Here is a 20,582-nt window from a genome sequence, read left to right as displayed (position 1 = left end):
TCTGGAAGGGAAACAAAAAAAAAAAATTAAGCATTTGCATGGTAATCGAGTGACTTTTAAGGTTTGCTTCCTGTTATTTTGTAGATATTTCTTGGCTGTGAATTTTTCTTTTTCATTTTTAAAATTTTATGACTATTGGGTATCATTTGGTGATTATTTTGTTTTTTGGTTTTTTTTTGCGTGCATTATGACTAGTAAAGAAATAGAGGAGTTCATAAAGAGAACTACATGCAGTTGGTTTCTTCAAGTTGTTTATTGCTTGGTGGTTATACGGTAGTTTTTAAAAGATTTTTTTTTTAGGGTTTTCTTGTCTAACTTTATATTTGTTGTGATATTGCAGGTTTAGATATGGAAAAATCTTTTGCAATGTGTCTTGCCTACGATTTTTCATATAAATACTCCAAGAAGATTATTCTCATTGCTTAAAGGGTTTGTTCTTTCCTCCCCTGCCTAAACTTCTCTAGCCTTTTTCCCCTTTTTGTTCTCCGGTTTAGTTGTCTAACATTGTGGCTTGTTGTGGTTTTTTTTTCCCTTTGTAGGATAATAGGGTTGTTCCAGATCTTCTCTCTCTGCTTGATCTTCTTTAGCTCCAGAAGCAAGGAAATTTGCAGAATCTATCTCCAAACTATATGGTTCTTTGTTGCCTCTTAATCTTTGTTTCCTTTCTATATTTATTGGTTTTATTCCCCCAAAATTTTCACCTGGTTAATGTCTAAATTTTGCCTATATTGTTCCTTATTTCTTTATCCATGCTTTCTCACAAGACAGATGCAGCCAAGAGAAGATCATCACAAAGAAACATTGCGGGCAATTTTGCTTCCTTGGGTTTCGTCCTTCTTCATCTTAGGTTTTTTCTATTTTATTTTTTCATTTTTTTTAACTTTTGTACTCTTTTTTAAGTAGTTTCTATGTTACTTGTTTCTTTCTTTTGGGTCTCTAGAGCCCCCTGTACAAACTTGTATGATATTTATTATATATGGAAAAATTACTTGGTAGAGAAACTAAAGGAAAAGGTTGTCGAGAAACTCTGGAAAATGGAGTTTTCATGGCTCATCTGATGGTTTTTTTTTTTTTTGGTTTGTTATATGTAGGAGTACGTTCAATTATTGACTCACAAAAGACAATCCATATGGTAACCAACCCAAAGTCTCCATTTGTGGAGATTAAATTTCATGTCAATGACGGTTAAAAACTTTAGTTATTTTTTCATGTCTTTATTTTTGAGAAAACTATTTTTCTTTTTTTTTTTTCCTTGTGAAGTTTTGGTTCTCATTTTCCGGACAGTGTATATGGATTCTTTAAAACAAAAAGAAAAATACTTTTGTGTTTTCTTATTTTTTTTTTCAACAAACGTTGTGTTTTCGTAGTTGCTAATAAAAGCACTGGGGCTGATCAAGGAGACACTCGTTTTAAGGAGATATAATAAAATTATATAGTCCTAAGCGATTTTTTTTTTTGGAGAAAAATTTGTGTGAGTTGCATCTATGGTTGTAGAATTAGTTATTAGAATGATTGAAAATTTGGATTTTGATTGACTCATTATAGATGGTAAGAGCTTGAAAGTAAAATTGGATTTCTACTATTGCTTTAGGTAGAATAATTTCAAATGTATTACACTTTGAATATGTCTGAAGATCCAAGTTTTATTTGATTTAACTGTTCCATTGATGATGCATTATGCTGCTGGGTTTAATTATTCTTGCTGGCTTTGGTTAAGATTGTCTTTGTTGCTTTTTCGGTTCTTGAGATATTCCTGTTCTTTTGTTTAGAACATTAAAAGTAGAAGTGTGAAGATGCTCATGGGTTATTTGCATTAATATCATCAAGAAATTTTGTCAGATCTCATTGCTTTTGGTTTCTCCTGAGGTACTGTCTTGTCCTTTTACTTATTTATTTGCTTATTTTGACTTTCAGACTATTATTATAGGTTGGTATAAATTGCTTTTTTTCTTCTCCAAAATTTGATGTTTCTGATCAGAATTAAGTGTTCCATAGAAATTCAAATTCCTATGATATTTTCTTGAGGATTTTTTTGTTCAAATGTTTGGTAATCTGGTTTATGACATTGCTTCTTGTCTGTAGCTTTTAACTTGGAGTTTCGTCTATAGAGAAGTTTTTCTAAACCCATCGTTCACTACTGGATAGGTATTTGCTTTCAGCCTTTCACGGGAACAAGAGGAGAGTTTGAATGAAGCTGGAGCTCTCTTATGCTATTAGTCGTTGAAAGTTTAGAATCATTTTGCTTGTGGCCAATTAGAAATGCTTTTTTCTTTTCTTTGTCAATTTGTTCAATTGGCACTGGTATATGGTTTAGTCTCCCTAAGTAGATTTTCTTTTTTATACTGCATGTATATGCATTTTATTATTCGTTTGAATATATTGTAAAGGAAACTTATTGCTGTTAAATATTCTTTTCTAGGAACTGACAACTTGATTTGTGGTTTTTATCAACAAAAAAAACAAACTTATAGCTATTAAATGTCTTTTTTAGGAACTAACAACTCACTTTATGTAATTCTTCGAGCTATATTTTTTCCTCTTCTCCTCCATTGCATGTGTCTTTTTTTTATTTTTATTTTCATTCTATACAAAAGCGAGGAGCATCTTAATGCTCTTAGTAGTCTACTCATTGTCTTGTCTTGCATTTCCTTAATAGATTATTCATATTCACTGCTTAATAAAACTACAAAAACAAAATGACAAAGTTTTTGGTGTATTTTTTTTTTTGTAACTTTTCATACTTAATATTTGAATTTGAATTATTGGATATTTCTGGGCAACCTTGAAATTACACCGCGCATCGTGGGGTGTTCGCCTCCTAATATATTGATAAGTCCACATTGCTCACTGTATACGAACGACATCATTTGAGCCAAGAAAAAAAAAAAAACTTGCTGTATTTCACACCCAATTATCTTCTTCGGCTGATTTCCACTGCACTTTCCCCTTATCCATTTGTTGCTCTTTGGCGAGTCTAAAGGCGTTAAGAATTTATAGTCTGTTTTTGTGGAAGACTCATATGAATGGCCATGTCCAAGCTGGTTTTTTCTTATGGAAGTTATGTTATTCATTTCTCAAAAAAATCAGAATCTCTCTCCCAAGACAATAATACTACTGTAATCATGTGGAAATTTAAACCCTAAAATGACGCACGCCTATTCATCTCTGAAAATACAGGCAGCTAGTAGCTTGAAAGTGATTTAAAAGAAAAAATACTTATTTTTTAAATATAGGTCAATCCAAGTGGATAGCTTTTTTTTTTTTAATAACGAGTTTATCATACGCAGCAATCCAGACAACATCGGTAATTTTTGAAAAATTGCTGTAGTAAAATATTTAAAAAACACCTCACCTCACCTCAGATTTGCAGGTCTTGGTCGTCATGGTTGTGGTCCTCGTCGTCCAATAATGTATAGTCGTCGTCATCATCATCATCATCTCATCGTCGTCCAATGACACCAATGTTCAGTTCAGCCCATCCATTTCACACCACACCTCCACTATCCAATCCACCGCCGCCTGTGGACGCAGTTAGTTGCCCAGTCCAATCCACCCCACTCCAGCCACGGCGGTTTGGCTGTTGCTTTGCTGTTATTAGCTTGGACAAAAAAAAAAAAAAAGAAAATACTCCCAATGAAAATAACATTCCTTTTTTTTTTTTTTTTTGGGTTTTCGGCATCAAATAAACCTCGTCCTTCCCCATTCCCCAAAATATCATCGCCATTCACACGCAGTTTCTATCTCAAATTCATTCTGCCCTCCTTGTTTTTCCCAGTTACGAACTCCGCCTCGCCTCCTGGTATGCTTTTTTCCTTTCTTTTTTATCCTTTTTTTTTTAAAATTTTTTTTTTATAAGTTTAACTGCTGCTGCTCTGGTGATTAATCATCATTATCACTCTATGCTGTCGGAATTTTATTTTGAATGAAAATTTTTTAAGTATGAGTAGTAGCAGTATTATAATGCTACTCTTATTTGCTCCACCACCCCCCAGAATCAGAGCGCTGGCTGCTCTGACTTTCTGCTTCCTTCCATTTTATGTTGTTCTGTTCTACCTGCTGCCTCGTCCTTCTAAGCTAAGGCTCTTAGCTAGTGGTAGTGCTGCTACCAACATTGAACAAGTTGCCAATATCGGCTCAGGTTTTCCTTCTTCCCATCACGCCATTCCTAATACTAAATTTGATCGGATCGGATTACTTTCCTTTACCCTGTTACTAGTAGTATTGCGCTATTACTGATTGACCGCGGTACTTGTATATTGAGCTTTTTCCTATTGAGCTATTACTATTTACTGATTCACGCTAGTATTGAGACGGAGACCACGAATTGCTCTTTTTCCTACTGCCCTTCTTCTACTTATTAATTGGATAGTACTTACTAATTTTTTTTTTTTTTTTTTAAGAAAGAAAGTCTTTGCAGGCCGTGATATGATGCTGGGGTGGTCCGCATCTTGTATCTGTACTACTAGTATGATAGTATCAATAGTGTTTGCTGTGTCGCTGTATTGCTGCTGCTGCTCCCCCGGCCTGCTTGCGCTTGCCCAACGTACTCATCCCTCTGAAGGTAAACTTATGCGAGATTTAAATTCTCATTTCTTGGGCATTACGTTGATCTCTTTATCGTTGCAGTCTCGGCCTTGCATGCTATCGCCATCAATCTAATTGATACCAACAATGTTCTCGAGAATTGGAGGAAAGGAGATCCATGCATAAAAAACTGGACCGGAGTTCTATGTTTTGATGCATTTGGAGCAGATGGGTACTTTCATGTCAGGGTGCTGTATGTTTTTTTTTTCTTTCTTTCTCGCTACTAGTTCCTATTTTTGGTACACTATTTCTTGCAACCTTCAACTGGGCTCTCCTTCTAATGCAGCCTCCTAATGAATAAGAATCTCTCTGGAACTTTAGCCCCTCAGCTTGGTCAATTATCTCAACTTCACATCTTGTGAGTGGCAGTTTTGCTTTGTTACATCTGTTAAGTCTTGCAAATTCCGCTCTAGATTCCCAAACTTTCTGCATAGTCTAACGCTTCACTTTACTTTTCTCCCTTGGTCTGAAGAAACTTTATGTGGAATCACCTGACTGGCAGCATACCTAAGGAGATTGGAAATATTGCGTCGCTGAGACTTCTGTGAGTCCTGACTTCGGATGCTTCCTCTAAAAAAACTACTTTGCTCGTCTTCCCTTACAACATTTGCTTTGCCTCTTCATACTAGACACGTGTACTCTGCTTTTCATGCATTGAGTTTGGTGCCCAGAAACTTAGGCAGCCGGTAGCAACTAATTACACTGTGTTCAGAAAACTGAAATTTTCAGTTTCAGCTTGGATTATTTGATTTGGCTTTACCTGTGTGAAATGTTTGTAGCTGCTACTCTCAATGTAACTTTGAGTAGATGCTCAGTTATTCTTCATGTAAATATTAATTACACGTAAATTGCAGAGACTAAAATGATACGTTCCCATTCCCTAGCAGAACCTTCTAAGTCATAGTTCGACTAAAACCTAGCTGCCAAAATCTAGCTTGGACCTTGCACCTTCGAGCTTCTTTCTTGTCTGTTAGAAGACGTGCATGGTATCAGGGTTTTACTGATGTTCTGAATATGTATGATCCCTTTGGTGCATAATCAACTGGTTCTTCAAGTATAGGTAGGGCAGTGTCAGATGAATGGGTGCCCCCTAAAATTTGATGAAATTATGTTGTTACTGCAGGCTCCTGAATGGAAACAAATTATCAGGTTCTTTGCCAGATGAGCTTGGCTATCTATCAAATCTGGATAGGTTCCAGATAGACGAAAACCAGTTATCTGGGTCAATACCAAAATCTTTTTCAAATCTGCATCGAATTAAACACATGTGAGCGCTTCTTACCTATTTGTATCTTGAAACCAACATGTTTGGCTCTTCATCTTTGTTAGTAACTTGCATACATCTGACATGTGCAGTCACTTCAACAATAACTCGCTCAGTGGTCAAATCCCTCCTGAACTTTCTAACTTGACAACAGTTGTTCACTTGTGCGTCAATACTCTCTCTCTCTCTCTGTGTGTGTTGGACAGAGTATAATCTGTCTGCTAAAATTTGCTCTTAATGGACTTGTTTAATTTCTACAGGCTTTTGGACAATAATCACCTATCAGGGTATCTTCCTTCAGAGTTTTCCACTTTTCCGCAATTGTCCATACTGTGAGTTTCCACCATCCGATGTAAATGCCATATTCAAAATGATACTCATGCCCTTAAAAGTATTGGCATCTTATTTGTGTTACTTGAATTCTTTGTTTTCTGAACTTTATTATGCATGGCATTAGTTGAACCATAATGCATCCAACACTGTTAGCCTTGAGGTCACCTCAGATCATGTTATGTGCTAGATGCAGCTCTGATCAGAAGATGTATCTCCCAAAGACCTCCTCCTTAAGGAAGAGGAAAAGGAAAAGATAGACACTCCTACTATTATTATGTCATCCTTAATCAAAATAATTTCCTGACTTTTCCAACGTGCCATAATCTTAACATTGACCTGTAAGCTTTCTTTTTCAGTGATAGCAGGCATGCATAGGTTTCTTAGTCCGCTTTCTAGTTCTGTAGTAATGTACTCTGGTTGTATTACTTGTCATATAATGGACTGATTTGTGCACTAACACATCTACATCTATTTATTTTTTTGCTTTGTTCTTGCAGTCAACTTGATAACAACAATTTCAGTGGTGCTGAAATTCCTGCTGCTTATGGAAATCTATCAAATTTAGTTAAACTGTAAGTTCTTCTGCAATGAAGATCTCCTAATTGTGACACTTTTTCCAATTTATTTAGTTAAACAATGTGCATTCATTTAGGCAAGTTCATGTATTAGATCCTTGCTTAGAGAAGCTTCTATAGGTTTTTTTAGCTATGATTAGTTTAAGCCGAAACAACTCAATTGAGAAAAGATTGAGAATATTTATGTGCACTTTTTATTGAACCTTGATTCTGTCCATGAGACAGATGTGGTATGTCTTCTTCTTTTTGCATAATTGTTTGGAAGCGCTATCACTATGATGATGGGATGCTAGAGGCTATGAGGTTAATGGGTTCCAGAAAATTTGAACTTGTGCTCTGCAAATACCGCAGGTTATTGTCGCTTGTCCCCCTTAATAGACTTACTTCGGTAGCATGTTTTTTTGCTACTATTTGGAACAAACTTCAAGCACCTTACAAGGCTTGAGACCTGCATGGTGCGGGTTCATATTTGAGAGGATTTTCCCTAGTAAATAGTAGATAGGGTTTATATTCTGTTACCTAAGAATAAGAACCTTCAAATGAAGTCAGCTGGATCAGTTTTCTTAGTTTAAGTGAACTGATATTTTTTGAACCAATTAGTTATTCAATGTGGCTGAGTATTTGTTTCTAATTCACTGATTGTCCTAAGAATGGTCAAAATAAATTTCAGTTCTTCAGCACACCTTGAATGAAGTCATTAATCAGAGCCTTCTTTTTATCTCCATCCGTGCAGTGGACTTCCCATGCTACTTCCCTGTCAGATTGATCAATTTGACATAGCAATATCTTCAGAGCTATGGCCATACATTGTATGTGCTGTTGCTCTAAAGAAAAATATACATAAGCTATCTGGACTTTCACCTAGTAATTCATTCAAGGTCTATAAGGATTTCAGACAGCTTCTATGGATGCTGCATATAGACGGGCATCCTTCTTTGATTTGTTTGCACCATGTATATTGGAAGTAAATCCCTATGCTGTGTTTGTTTTCTTGTCTTAAGTTTTTATCATTGTATTGATAATTATTTTTGTGGACAAGAGAATCACACATGAGGATGATGCTAGAGATCATCCCAGATGTGTCAAACTTCCTTTCATTTTGGTACATGAGATGAGTAGGCCACCTCCAACGTTTCCTGCTTACTTCAAGTTGGAAGCTTAATAGCAGGACTAGGAAGATAATCTTAACATGCATTTCTTTTTCTTGAAGTATCTTGTTTTTGTGTATTGGAAGGATTTCTTTATGATTCAGCTTTTCCATTTGGTAATATATTTGATATATTGAAGGATTTTTCTTGACTTTTGTCCCTTTTGTTGCTTATTCAAAAGTAATTTCTTTATCTGTACAAAGCTGCTTTGGACCGTCTGTGTAGTATTGTTTTTTTTTTTTGGACATTTCTCCTAGAATATCACACTTTTGTGTATTGCCTGTACGATGAGAAAGAAGATTTACTGTTTTCATGACATTGCAATAGCTTGTTTTCTGGCTAAAATATTTTAATTGCATCTTTCAGCACAGGTATCTACTGCATTTTGAACAGATGCTATTATTACATTAGTCCAGGAACATCATGTTGTTCCATTAGATCTCACAAATTAGACTTCAGTGCAAAGTGTTGTTTTGAAGTGTATATAAGAACAGTCTAGGGTATTTTTTGTTTGGGTTGACTTGGCAGTACTTGAACCATTTCTTCTGATGTAACAGAAGTCTCAGAAATTGTAGCTTAGAAGGACCAATTCCCGATCTCAGTTGGATAAAAAATCTGAGCTATCTGTAAGTTTCACAGTTGTCATAGTTTGAAGTGCTTGTTTTTTTAACTTCCTTGATCTTTAATTGCCTTTTGACTGCAAGTTTCATTTGTTTATTATCTCTGTATGGCTTGTAAACTACTATGGAATATCTAATGACTTACTGGCATTCTACCATTGCAGAGACCTAAGCCAAAATCAGCTCTCTGGGACTATACCACCAAATAACCTGTCCAACAATCTAACTACTATGTATGCAACTCGAGTTGTATTATTTCCTTGTATGGAGTATTACATGGTTATCTTTTTGTTGATTTCAGTGAATTGAAAGGAACTTATCCTTTCGGATGGACCAAGTGAATATACATTTGAAACTCAGCATTAGATTAATTGCAAATTTGACTCTACTCTTCTTTTACTTTAGTTTGTTTCTGTTTCTAGTTATCATAGTATTATTAGATTAATGAGAAGTAATGGTTGTTAAAAATTTCTTGTACAGTGTTCTGTCAGATAATCAGCTTAATGGATCAATTCCTGAAAGTTTTTCCTATCTCCCTCTTCTCCAGAAGCTGTGAGGTTCTTCGACCATGTTACTTTTATTGTTTATGTGTTTCTAGTGACTTTACATATACATACCTTGGAATTACTTATAACATTCAGTAAATCAGTATAAGTTCATAATGGGATTTCTTACTGGCTTTCATGTTGCAGGTCCCTTGATAATAACTTTTTTACCGGTTCAGTTACTGTTGATCTCTGGCAAAACAGATCCTTTAGTTCAGCCGCCAGACTTTTGATGTAAGACCTGGAAGTAGAATAGAAGATTTGCATTGATCTCTGCCATAATTTCCAAGAACTGTAGAGTGAAATCTGAACTTGGGCATGTCATGTAATTTCCTATCTGACTAATTTTTCTCTATGCACATTGTAATTCCAGTGATCTTCAGAACAATTCACTTTCAAACATTATTGGAGACCTTGATCCTCCTGTGAATGTTATGCTGAGGTATGCTTTGTCTGGTCACTTGGAAGCTGTTCAGCTTTCACATTTTACCACTTCGCACCTTGTTTGTTTTAGTTGTAATCACTAAAACTTATGTTCTCAATTCTTGCTAGTCAGGCTTCTTTGACAAATCTAACAAGTCATGCCATTTTGCTTGCTGTTAGACAAGTTCAAGTATCAGAAAAATTTCTTGCATTCATGCTTGTACTTATTTCCTTTGTTAATGCATGGAATGAGTGAGAAATTGAATGAGTCACTATCAATGTATTATATGAAGAAATTGAATTCCTCATTAACATGTTCCTTGTAAAACAAAATTGTAATGGACCGGTTGGGATCAAGGATATAATTTTGGCATTGCTATTGTCTAAGTACTTTAATCCAATTAATCTATGATTTGTGAGCTGTGAACTCAGGTTTGTTATTTTAGGCAGTGACTTTTCAACATTTCGACCTCCTTTTGAAAAGATTCCTTAATAGTTATTTAGGTAATTTTTTAGTATTTAAATAAAAGTCATAACAAGTTAGGAATTTCAACAAATTCTGTGTAATGTGCTGCTGTTGGTGGACATAGTAACTCAGCATGTTATTTCATCCTGAAATGCTTGGAAATTTATCAGTTTTATCTTGTTTGTAAAAAGTTTCACGATACATTATTGCTTGATCGTTGTTATTAGACATTAAAAAAAAAAAATCAAAGAGTAGGTTTTCCCGTTCATCTAGACCCAAAAGCTGTATCTTTCCTCATTGGAAACAATATGCTGAAAATTTGTAAAAGGGTGCGCTAAGAGGATTAATCAATAGAGAGAGTGTGACTTTGAGCTATTTATCATAAAGGGCGTTTGTTTTGATCATTGTACAAAATTTACTAATCAACGTACACTAAAAAATGTACATTTTGTATGCAAATCAGTACACATGCCTTTTGTGAATAGTTAATTCAGATCAGTGTCCCTCTTTATCAATGAGTCCTTTACAATTTTCCAAAAAAAAAAAAGGTTCAGGATTATGTTCCATGAGATAGTTCATTTTTTTCATTAATCTGGAGGTCTAAACAGCATTTATTTGGCCTCCTGTGAGAAAAAGATTATAGTCCCTTATATCCTGTCACAACTTAAGATTAGGCCCCTCTACCCAATACAGTGTGGTTTTGATTGATGTTCAGCTTAGCTTTGTACAGGTAAACATTAAGGTTTTTACTGCATGATCCTCAAGTGGAGTATTTGCTTCTTAATGAATCTATGCTCCTATACTTGGTTATTGGGCTTTGGTTCTTATTTTGTACACAATATTTGGAAGTGAGACGTGATTCAGGAAATAATTTTTAACTTAAAGAACCATGAAACAAAGTATGAAAGTTGTTTTAGAACTCCCATCACTGGGAATTTCTTTTCATGTTTATAATCCATAACATTAGCCACTGGTGCGGATTGATTGGTAAAGAGATATCTGAAAACAAAATAGAAATGGCCTTTCTCTTGTTAAGGACTGCTTCTCTACATTATAATTGTTTGGGAGATATTAGTAAACTTGTCTTCCTTCACACACTCTATTTCCTATCATCTGGTCATCTCTTAAACTGTAACCCTAAACCTTTTAATCCTGGTTTGCTTAGCGTAAAACTTTTTTTAGAACCATTAGCTTGCAAGAAAGATGTCAATTACTTTAACTAACTTGGGATCTTATCATCTTTTCTTGGTCTTAGTCCTGTTTTTCTTTTCCTGTTTTTCTTTTCTTCTTCTCTACACTTATCATTTATCAGCTCTTGTTCAGACTGCAAGGTAATCCTGTCTGCAGAAATGCAAATATAAAGAACATCAGCCCATTTTGCGGACCTGGAGCTGACATAAATGATGTTCCCAGTAATTCAACTAATTCAAACAAGCCTTGTCCTATTCAAGCATGTCCTATAGACAATTACTTTGAATATGTTCCTGAATCACCTGTCCCATGCTTTTGTGCATCTCCTCTGAGAATTGGATATCGGCTAAAGAGTCCTAGCTTCTGTTACTTCCGTCCATATGAGTATGCATTTGAGTCATACCTGACAAGTTCTCTCAGTCTCAACCTTTATCAAGTGTCAATTAACTCCTATTCCTGGGAAAAAGGACCTCGTCTGACAATGTACTTGAAGCTGTTCCCCGTGGCTAGTGCTGATCGCTCAGGTTATTTTAACACAAGTGAGATTCTTCGAATCAGGGACATATTCACATCTTGGAAATTTCATGGAAATGATTTTTTTGGACCTTATGAACTTCTCAACTTCACTCTTCTGGGACATTATTCATATGGTAAGCGTTCATGCCAATGTGTGCTTCTAGCTAATCTAAAAGCTCATATCACGTGTAATATGTCTAGCATATTTGAACTTATATGGAACCTGACCGCATACGGTTATGTAAGATATCACATGGATATGAATCAAATTTGAAAGACAGCTTTGTGACTTTCAATTCCTATATGTAAAGTGATGACGCAGGCATAAGCTGGTTAGACACATATCTGCGTCTTTGGAAGCCTAAGAATAAAACTAGAGGGTCCTTGGCAAACAAGCAGAAATTTTGGTCTGATTCTTGGAGTCTATGATAGTCATAGTCAATTATCTGCATTTGTTATTTTACTATTTTCTGTTTTTTAGGAGTATTCTAGAATTTGAGTCTTTATTATGTTAGGTTTATTATACTCGGTAAGTAATTGGAGTGTTTTGTTATAAGGTAACTTCCTACAAGTATTATAGTTCTAAGACAAATTAAATTTTCTGAAGGAGTTTAGAGATGGGAGAAGTTTCAGGAGAGGTTTTAGGAAGTTTTAATTATAAATACTTATGTGTTCCTACGTTATTATGGACAGGGAATTGATGAAATAAAATTTGAGTTTAGCTGATTAATTGCTTCCTTTCTTCTTCCTCTCTTTTCTTCCCAATTTACTGTTCACAGGTACCGGTCAAACCCCTAAACAAACCATGATTTCTCATTCTTCCGCTAGTGCTAATAAGGCAAGATCTAACCCATTTTGTCCTACATCATAAAGCTAAATGCTGGAAGTGTAATTGGCAAAGCAATTAGTTTTAGCTGGTGATATTCATTGGTTTGCCAATTAATTACTACACCTTCATGCTCTTGAAGGTTGTTTCGGCTTCAGATTTAGTCCTATTATTAGCGCTGTATAAGTTTCTTATTTTCATTTCTAAGCTACAGATAGTTTTCGAGGCAAATGACATAGAAATTGTAGGCAAAACTTGTTTCCCAGGATCTGCACTAAACTGCTATTAAAAATGTATTGGTGGTGGATGGTGGTGCATAAGCTGGCATTGAAATGCACATTAGGCAAGAGGAAATATGATATAGCAGAGGATCATGTACCATATGAAATGCTATGTTCGTGACTTGCAGCACCACTTCTTGTAGGCATCCAATGTTAATTACCATAAAATACAAAAAGCTAAAACGTCTCTGCAATACTAAGTGACTTTGTGTTAACATTCAGCTGTGCTGCAAACATGTATCACAGCTGAAATCCACCTTTCACAAAAAAGGTGTAACACAACTGAAATTCACCTTTCACCAAATGCTACACTACATTTTCATTTTGATATTTTTCGCATAATTGTTAAACTTTTGACTGTAGTTGAAGTTTCACTGGTGTGCGTTGCAATTGGACCTTATATTGCACCTACATTTGATATCTTAATAGCAGGAAGTTGATCGTAACAATTGATGTAGTCTTAACTTCTTTTGCTGCAGTGAATTCTGAAACCAGCGGTAATAGCATGAGCAAGGGTATTTTGGTTGCAATTGTGCTTGCTGCAGTTGTCGTTGCAGTTAGCATCTCAGCAACTATTACAGTTTTTGTCACTAAAAGACACAAAAGATACCAGCTTGCACCATCAAGGAGACGTTTATGTTAGTTCTCATATTCGATGTTCTTCTTCCCATTGAATGTAAATCTCTCTCAAAAAATTTATGAAAACTATTTCTATTTTTCTTGAATTTCAGCCTCTAAGCTTTCTATAAAAATAGAAGACGTTAAAAGCTTCACCTTTGAAGAACTGGCACTGGCAACAAACCATTTCAGTAGCTCAACTCAAGTTGGCCAAGGAGGTTATGGGACAGTTCATAGAGGTACTTTAGCGGATAATACTATTGTAGCCGTCAAGCGTGCAAAAGAAGGATCATTACAGGGTCAGAAGGAATTCTTAACGGAGATTGAATTGTTATCGAGGTTGCATCACCGGAATCTTGTTTCACTGCTTGGGTACTGTGATGAAGAAGGGGAGCAGGTAAATAGGATTGGTGAAGGAAAGGTTCTTGAAATCATTTGCTAGTGTTTCATTTATTTTTATATTGTTCCTGATAGGACATTTTAAGGCCTAGGATAATTCTTTCCCTTGGGTGCACAAATTATGTGATATCCTTCTCTCTCTCTCTCTCTCTCTCTCTCTCTCTCTCTCTGCACGCACACGCAAGCATGCACTTGAGTTTTTGTTTTCTTACTGATGGGCAAAGGGAGGATTCTATGTGGAAAAACAGATGGTAAATCATTCTTCCTCACTGCTTGGGTTTTTTGAGGATTTGTTATAGCAAATATCATTTTGTTCTCTCTTTTTTTTTTTTTGGCTTACAGATGCTTGTTTATGAGTTCATGCCAAATGGAACATTGCAGGACTGGCTTTCTGGTATTGAGTTGAGTTTATGTTTTTCTCACATTTGAGCTTTCTCATTTGAATCTATTTGTCATGTCATCCAGTAATTCCTTAGTGGCTCAATTCTTTCATGTGACAGCAAAAACTGGGAAAACGCTAAATTTTGGAGCTAGATTACATATTGCATTAGGTGCAGCTAAGGGAATCCTTTACCTTCATACTGAAGCTAATCCGCCCATATTCCACAGAGATGTTAAAGCCAGCAACATTCTTCTTGACTCTAAGCTCACAGCTAAAGTTGCTGATTTTGGACTTTCACGACTTGCACCGGTAGTGGATGATGAAGGGGCTTTGCCAGAATATGTTTCAACATTTGTCAAGGGAACACCTGTAAGTCTGAGTCTTCTCTCTCTCTCTCTCTCTATTTATATATATGCTGCATTCGTGTATTTTGTGTGTGGGAAGTGGAGCTGGTATACCAACATCTGCCATCATAAGTATGTTTATCTGGCTAATCACATGACTTATACTGTTCCATAATAGGTCCATTACTAGGGATGGAGTTAAATATTGCATAACTGGACCTTAATTCGACATCACTAGGTTTTCTCACAAGTGAGCGGATATTGCAAATAATTTCCTCTAGAGTTAATTCTGATGTTCAGCACTCAATAATTGTACATACACCACATTTCCAACTAATATCTTGTAGCTGGGTTAAAATTCAACTGTTAGTGTTCCGTTATTAGAAAACAGCGTATTAAGTATAACCACTGGGTTGGGAAGAAGAAAAGGAGAGAGTGAGAACAACTCCACAAGTTAAGCAGGAGATCATATTTGTTCTTCTTCTCTTCTGTTGGGGCTTGGTGGGGTGGAGGAAAGAAGAAAGAGATGAAAGGATTGTATAACTATATTCCAGCACAGTTTTATAAAGAATGATCTGCTAAACCAGATAAGGCCTGTCATCACCAAGAACAGATAATTGAAATTTTTTTCCTATTGCCCTTAGAAGTTTTAACGATAAATGTCTACTAGCATTAGTAGGATTAGTAAGAGACAGCAGGATAGGTTGACTATTGACTCAAATACCAGGAAAGAGAATTTGGATTCTCTGGGTCTTATATTAGACCCTACAAATTTTGGACACCGCCATGAATGTCTAACGTGATTTTATGTGCAGGGTTACCTTGATCCTGAATATTTCTTGACACGTAAGCTGACAGATAAGAGTGATGTTTATAGCCTTGGAGTTGTATTTTTGGAGATTTTGACAGGGAAGCAACCAATATTGCATGGCAAGAATATTGTCCGTGAGGTAATTTCTTAGGGAGCCTTGGCTGCTACTTTCTTTGCTATGGCGCTATTTTCTCTAATCCGATCTGGATACAGGTTCAAGTAAAATTGGTGGGTATGTGCCAATATTTTATGGTTTCATCCCAAACCCTATTCATAGACATGACTAGCTGCCCACCTCGTTTGAAAATAATGACACAGAGAAAAATGTCTCTGGAACTAAAACATTCTATGTCAGGTAAATTTGGCTCATCAATCAGGTGCAATGTTCTCCATAATAGACAACAGAATGGGATCTTACCCCTCTGAATGTGTGGAAAGGTTTATTGCTTTGGGTCTCAAGTGTTGCCAGGACAAACCAGAAGACAGGCCATCAATAGTAGATGTAGTGAGGGAGCTGGAAAATATTCTTCGGATTATGCCAGAAACTGGAGTTGATTCATCAGAGTCAAGATCCAAATTCTTCAGTGAATCAGTATCACCTTCCTCGCTGTCAGCTAACACAAGCAGGGACTTGTATGCATTGTCGAGCACTTCGGGAGGTGGCCTTATCACCGAGGCATCACTCTCTGTGACACCACGATGACACTTCAAATGTACAGAAGATTGGTAGTATAATGTGAGTGTTCTTTGTAACTTATTGACACGATGGTTTTTCCTCCTGAACTGTTTCGTTTTTTGGCCGGTGTATTTTGAGGAGCGGTCCATTAGGTATTTGAACTCGTCAAGTTCACTTTAATTGCTTCTTGCGATTAATTTCTCATTCTATCATCTTCAGAAATTCTCAGCAAAAGGTGTCACCCAAAATCTATTGGTCGCTGAAAAACTAAACTTTGTTTCAATTTTCATGGCATATCAAGTCGTAGATACACATCATCATCCTGAGAGTCCAGCAAATAAAACATACTACCAAAAACATAGCTGAGGCCTCCAGCAAATAAAACATGCTACCAAAAACATAATTGAGGTCTCCGTGATACTTCAGGACATGAAATAGACGCCTCTAAACATGGATCTCGTGGAACTTTGAATATCTTTCCTTCTACAGTTTCTGTTTTATTTCTTTCCCTGGTCGTGCTAGACGTCTAACCTGATAAATCATCAAAACCGAAGCAAAAGATTTGTAATTCAGGTTCCTAGGTATGTAGTCGAAAAGAAGCAAATGATTTGTAATTTGTATGAAGTAGAAAAGTTGCACTTGCAGGAGATGATCAATCATGTCAAAGCCAAAAAGACCATGCAGGAGACATCTTTGACATGGATGGAACCAAGCAGTAACTAATTTGCAAAAAACGAATATCAATCGCAATTCGAACCTGTGTTAATGCGGCTATGTTTGGGCCTCATAATGCTGGTTGCAAGAGAAATCTTGGCATAAGAATAGTGGTATCAAAGACTACGAAGAAAAGGCTGAACTCATTGCTGAGACCGTAATTTTCAGCCTCAGGGGTGCATGATCGATTAAACACAAATAGTACAATGCTAGTAAGGCAGTCGAGGATCCAAAGTAGGGGACAGGGGGAAAAAAAGACGAGGAATTAACAACCATCTTTGGATTCGTAAACAAAACAAACTTGTCATTTTTATGGATAGACAAGAACTACTAATGATGATAGGAAAAATCCTCAACTGGGAAAAAAGGGAATTGGCAACGCAGCTAAAAAAATCACTTAGAAGGAAGCAGACACATTATTATTGGTACTAGTACTAGTATTGTTTTGCTTCTGTTCCTGTTCCGTCATTGACCAACTTGACTTTGTCAGCAGGCACAGCATCTCCAGCTGCAGCACCACCTTCCCGGGCACCCTCCTCCTCCTCCTCCTTGACTAGTTGTTGTTGTTCCTGTTCCAGCTCAGCAGCAGCGAAAGACGGAGGAGGAGGAGCAGCAGCAGCCTGTGATCCTGTTAACCTGGCCAGTACGACAAAAGACATCCCTCCAAGGACATTGTTTAAGCACCTCAAAACGACAACGGAGCTTTTGAAGAGAAAAGATGGAAGGCCCTTGGCAAGCAGAAACTCGATGCCATTGAGGGTTTGGTATCTGAAGTTGCTGCTGACGCCCATGTGGACGGCCCAGGTGAGAGCATTCAAAAGCGTCGGAGGAGGCTTGTTGGGGGTCTGGAAATTGGGATCTATCTTCTTCCTCATCTTGATCAGGGCATTGGAGATGGCAGTTCCCACGAGTCCGGCGGCGAAGCCCACGGCTGCAAAGAGGGTACCTTTGTACACAAAAGTTCCCATCCGACTCAACACGCCGTAAGCCCCCGGCTCGAACATGTGGCTGGGAGGACAGGAGGCAAAGATGGAGGGGAGGCGGCTAGAAGAAGGAGCGCCCCCAGCCCCCGCGGTGGGTGCCAGGAGATACATGAGTAGAAAATTGAGGATGGAACCGACGACGAGGGTAGAGAAAACGAAATCCAGTTCATTCAGGCCGAAATTAGGACGAGATGCCATGTCTCCAAGCACGCAGGCCGTCACCCCCACCAACTCCTCCATGAGTACCTTGAAAGGGAACTGCGGATCTGCCGCCACCCGCGATCTCCAGCCGCTGAGAAAAGCCCCGATGGGTCCGAATCCGGCATCATCATCAGAGGAGTTGGAAGGTGATGATGAAGAATCGGAGTCATCAGGGGGGCCGCCGCCGCCGCCGCCCAAACCCCGGTTGCCACCGATGCTGCCGCTATCACCGCCGGCGGCAAAGGCGGGTGGAAACCTGGGCTCCCTAGAGGAGGAGGCGTATAATTGCAAAGCAGATTGAGAAGCGGAGGAGATAGCAGAGGAGGAATTAGGACAAGTAGGAGGGAGGGGAAATTTGGGGGCTGGAAAGAGGAGATGATTAAGGCGATTGTTATGAAAATGGGCGGGAAAGGGAGAGTAGCGGAGCTGAGCCATGGTGGCCATTTCCGGCAAGCGGGGGGTTCGGGGGGGGGGGGAGGCTGTCAAGACAAGACTTCCCCAAAACCCCGTCCAGGCGTCCCACCCTCTCTCTGCCCGTTCGCCGTACCAATCCAAAAAAAAAATCAAAAAAGAAAAAAGTCGCTGCTGCTGTTGAGGAGAGCCTGGAGAGGAGAGTAAGAGAGTTGATACTAGTAGCCGGAACGGAAGGTAGGTATGTGCAGTTTTTAGTTCTGTCACTTACTAATTTTATGCAAATAATAATTAATAATAATAAAGGAAAATGTATATTTACCATACCGGGGAAGGGGAAGGGGAAGGGGAAGGGGGGAGAAACACTTACTACTACTGACACGTTAACCCTAATAGTGGTATACTAAAAAAAGATTAAAATTAAGGAAAGGGAAAGGAAGAAGGAAAAATATTACTTAGATTATGTTTGATAAAATTGAATCTGAATTTTGAAGTTTGAATTCTGAAATTTGAATATTGAAATAATTAATTTGTTAAATTTTTAAGCATTGAAAAAAATTATATAAATATTTGAATTTTAATACTAAACCTATTTATACTGTTTGATAAATATTTATAACTGAATGTTTAATTAGTTTAATTTGACAATTTTACCCTTATACCCTTTCATTCAAAAAAAAATAGAATCTATGATTTAATTAGTTTAAAATTGTTAGGTATGAAAATGACAATATTTATTTTTAAATCAAATTAATATAAAAAATGAAATATATTATATGAGGAGTATGGAGAAGATGTGAAAGTCATTAAAAATGGAGAAAAGAGAAACTAAAAACCGTTAGATAGGGAATATTAGATTATTTAATTAGATAAGAATTTTGAATATAATTAACAAATAATGGTAGATTTAATAGATAGGATAAAGTAATGGAAGTGGTTCTATTGATTCTTATCAGAATTAAGCATTCAGTTAGGATTCTTGTGCTGAAAAAAATACACATAGGTTCATCACTGCTTAACAAGTTCAGCAAATAGATTTTCATTTATCAAATACTCAAAATATGTGAAATGATTCAGTTTCAACACTTTTTTATATTATCAAACAGACCCTTAGTACTAATAAATATATATAGTCAGTGCAAGGAAGGAAAGAAAGAAAGACTAGTCAAGAAATCTTAAAACCCTAAGGACATATATGTGTTGGCTGGCGGCCGGCCGGCCCGCTTTCTTTGTATCCATCGGAAGTACGAATGAATATACGTTATTGACAATCATATGTCGTTGCCTGTTGGTGGTTTCTTGCTTCACGCCTTTCTTTGACTTCCACGTCCTACTGCTACCTGTGTTTTAAAATTTGGATCGAATCGATCGGTTCGATCAATTAAATCGAGAATCGGTCAAGTATTCGGTCTGACTCATGCTTAAAAACCGAGCAAGTAAAAATTCGATCAAAAACTGGATTTGATCGAAAAAATCGAATTTTTTCTGTTCAAACAGCATATATAAAAAGAATTCAAATTTTTTCAATATTATATTTTGACCCCTAGATTGTTAAAAATTATTAATATATCTCAAATATTTCATACTTTATCAATATGTTCTTAAAATTTGGTATTATTTTTCAATTAAATCCATAATTTTAATTCTAAATTTGCTAATGCTCATTAAATAATATAAATTGTTACTTGATTGTTCTAATTTTTTTGTATTTTCTTGTTAAATATATTTAAAATATCAAATCTATATGAATATACATTTATTAATATTTACATGTTATTAGGTATTTTACATATAATATTTTAATTTTTAAATAATTTGCATTTATGACGTCATTCGGTTCAACCCCTATCGAATCCGATTGAATCCATTAACCCATGACCCCCCTGAGATTGATCGAATCGATACCTGGTCCGGTTCTGAAAACATAGCTGCTACCGCATCATTTTCTTTTTCTTTTCCTCGCCTTGCCCTTGGGTTGGGTCCCAACCTCCTCCTTGTTTTGTAGTATAATAAACAAATCCAAGTACTACACTACTTCTTCTACTTTCTGTTGAAGCCTCTACGGTGAGGAGTGTTGTTGGGGTAGTAGTAGGCCAACATATGATGTTGGGCCAATTCAATATTACAACATTACATTAGTAGTAGCCTCCGCTGGTAACTCGTTCCACCCCCAAACCCAACCCAACTATTCTCCTCATCCTGCTCAATAGCCCAATAAAGTGAAGTGGGCCAATTCAATTATTGATGGGTCCGTCTAGTTGCCAAAGCCAT

The 20,582-nt window shown here is 36.8% G+C and overlaps 2 protein-coding genes and 1 long non-coding RNA gene across 11 annotated transcripts; 2 read left to right on the top strand and 1 right to left on the bottom strand.

The window, feature by feature from the left end:
- Positions 1-338: 338 nt before the first annotated feature.
- LOC140008012 (uncharacterized) lies at positions 339-1,012 on the top strand. The gene is made up of 3 exons (XR_011815428.1): positions 339-429; positions 540-632; positions 769-1,012. It is a non-coding gene; the product is annotated as an uncharacterized lncRNA (long non-coding RNA).
- Positions 1,013-3,378: 2,366 nt separating this feature from the next.
- On the top strand, positions 3,379-16,206 carry LOC113691841 (probable LRR receptor-like serine/threonine-protein kinase At1g06840). 9 transcript variants are annotated; one of them, XR_011815588.1, is made up of 21 exons: positions 3,379-3,799; positions 4,401-4,561; positions 4,627-4,777; positions 4,871-4,942; positions 5,057-5,128; positions 5,708-5,851; positions 5,941-6,012; positions 6,109-6,180; positions 6,679-6,753; positions 8,462-8,530; positions 8,689-8,757; positions 9,005-9,076; positions 9,217-9,303; positions 9,443-9,511; positions 11,282-11,799; positions 13,252-13,410; positions 13,504-13,787; positions 14,132-14,190; positions 14,290-14,540; positions 15,331-15,465; positions 15,682-16,206. XR_011815588.1 is itself a non-coding variant. In XM_072051770.1 (21 exons), exons 2-21 carry the CDS (start codon positions 4,426-4,428, stop codon positions 15,750-15,752), a joined length of 2,796 nt encoding a protein of 931 aa, XP_071907871.1. In that variant the 5' UTR covers positions 3,380-3,799; positions 4,401-4,425; the 3' UTR covers positions 15,753-15,848. The 9 variants fall into 9 exon arrangements, 7 of the variants coding, with proteins under 7 accessions (XP_071907871.1, XP_071907867.1, XP_071907865.1 ...); XR_011815587.1 differs by having other exon boundaries at positions 3,380-3,799; positions 14,132-14,183; positions 14,399-14,540; XM_072051770.1 differs by having other exon boundaries at positions 3,380-3,799; positions 14,132-14,183; positions 14,266-14,540; positions 15,540-15,848.
- A 648-nt stretch (positions 16,207-16,854) lies between these two features.
- Positions 16,855-18,592, bottom strand: LOC140008211 (protein RETICULATA-RELATED 3, chloroplastic-like). Its single transcript, XM_072051781.1, has one exon. It carries the CDS (start codon positions 18,342-18,344, stop codon positions 17,151-17,153), a length of 1,194 nt encoding a protein of 397 aa, XP_071907882.1. The 5' UTR covers positions 18,345-18,592; the 3' UTR covers positions 16,855-17,150.
- Between the last annotated feature and the right edge of the window lie 1,990 nt (positions 18,593-20,582).

This window comes from Coffea arabica, chromosome 6c (assembly GCF_036785885.1).
Source record: "Coffea arabica cultivar ET-39 chromosome 6c, Coffea Arabica ET-39 HiFi, whole genome shotgun sequence".
Taxonomy (NCBI): Eukaryota; Viridiplantae; Streptophyta; class Magnoliopsida; order Gentianales; family Rubiaceae; genus Coffea; species Coffea arabica.
Note: the sequence above shows the minus strand (reverse complement) of the source record. Positions and strands in the feature narration are given on the sequence as shown.

Coding starts and splice junctions, on each gene's coding strand:
- LOC113691841 (XM_072051766.1), top strand. CDS start 4,426: ATGATGCTGGGGTGGTCCGCATCTTGTATCTGTACTACTAGTATGATA. Junction 4,562..4,626: donor ACGTACTCATCCCTCTGAAG/GTAAACTTATGC, acceptor TTATCGTTGCAG/TCTCGGCCTTGCATGCTATC. Junction 9,077..9,216: donor CTCCCTCTTCTCCAGAAGCT/GTGAGGTTCTTC, acceptor TTCATGTTGCAG/GTCCCTTGATAATAACTTTT.
- LOC140008211 (XM_072051781.1), bottom strand. CDS start 18,344: ATGGCCACCATGGCTCAGCTCCGCTACTCTCCCTTTCCCGCCCATTTT.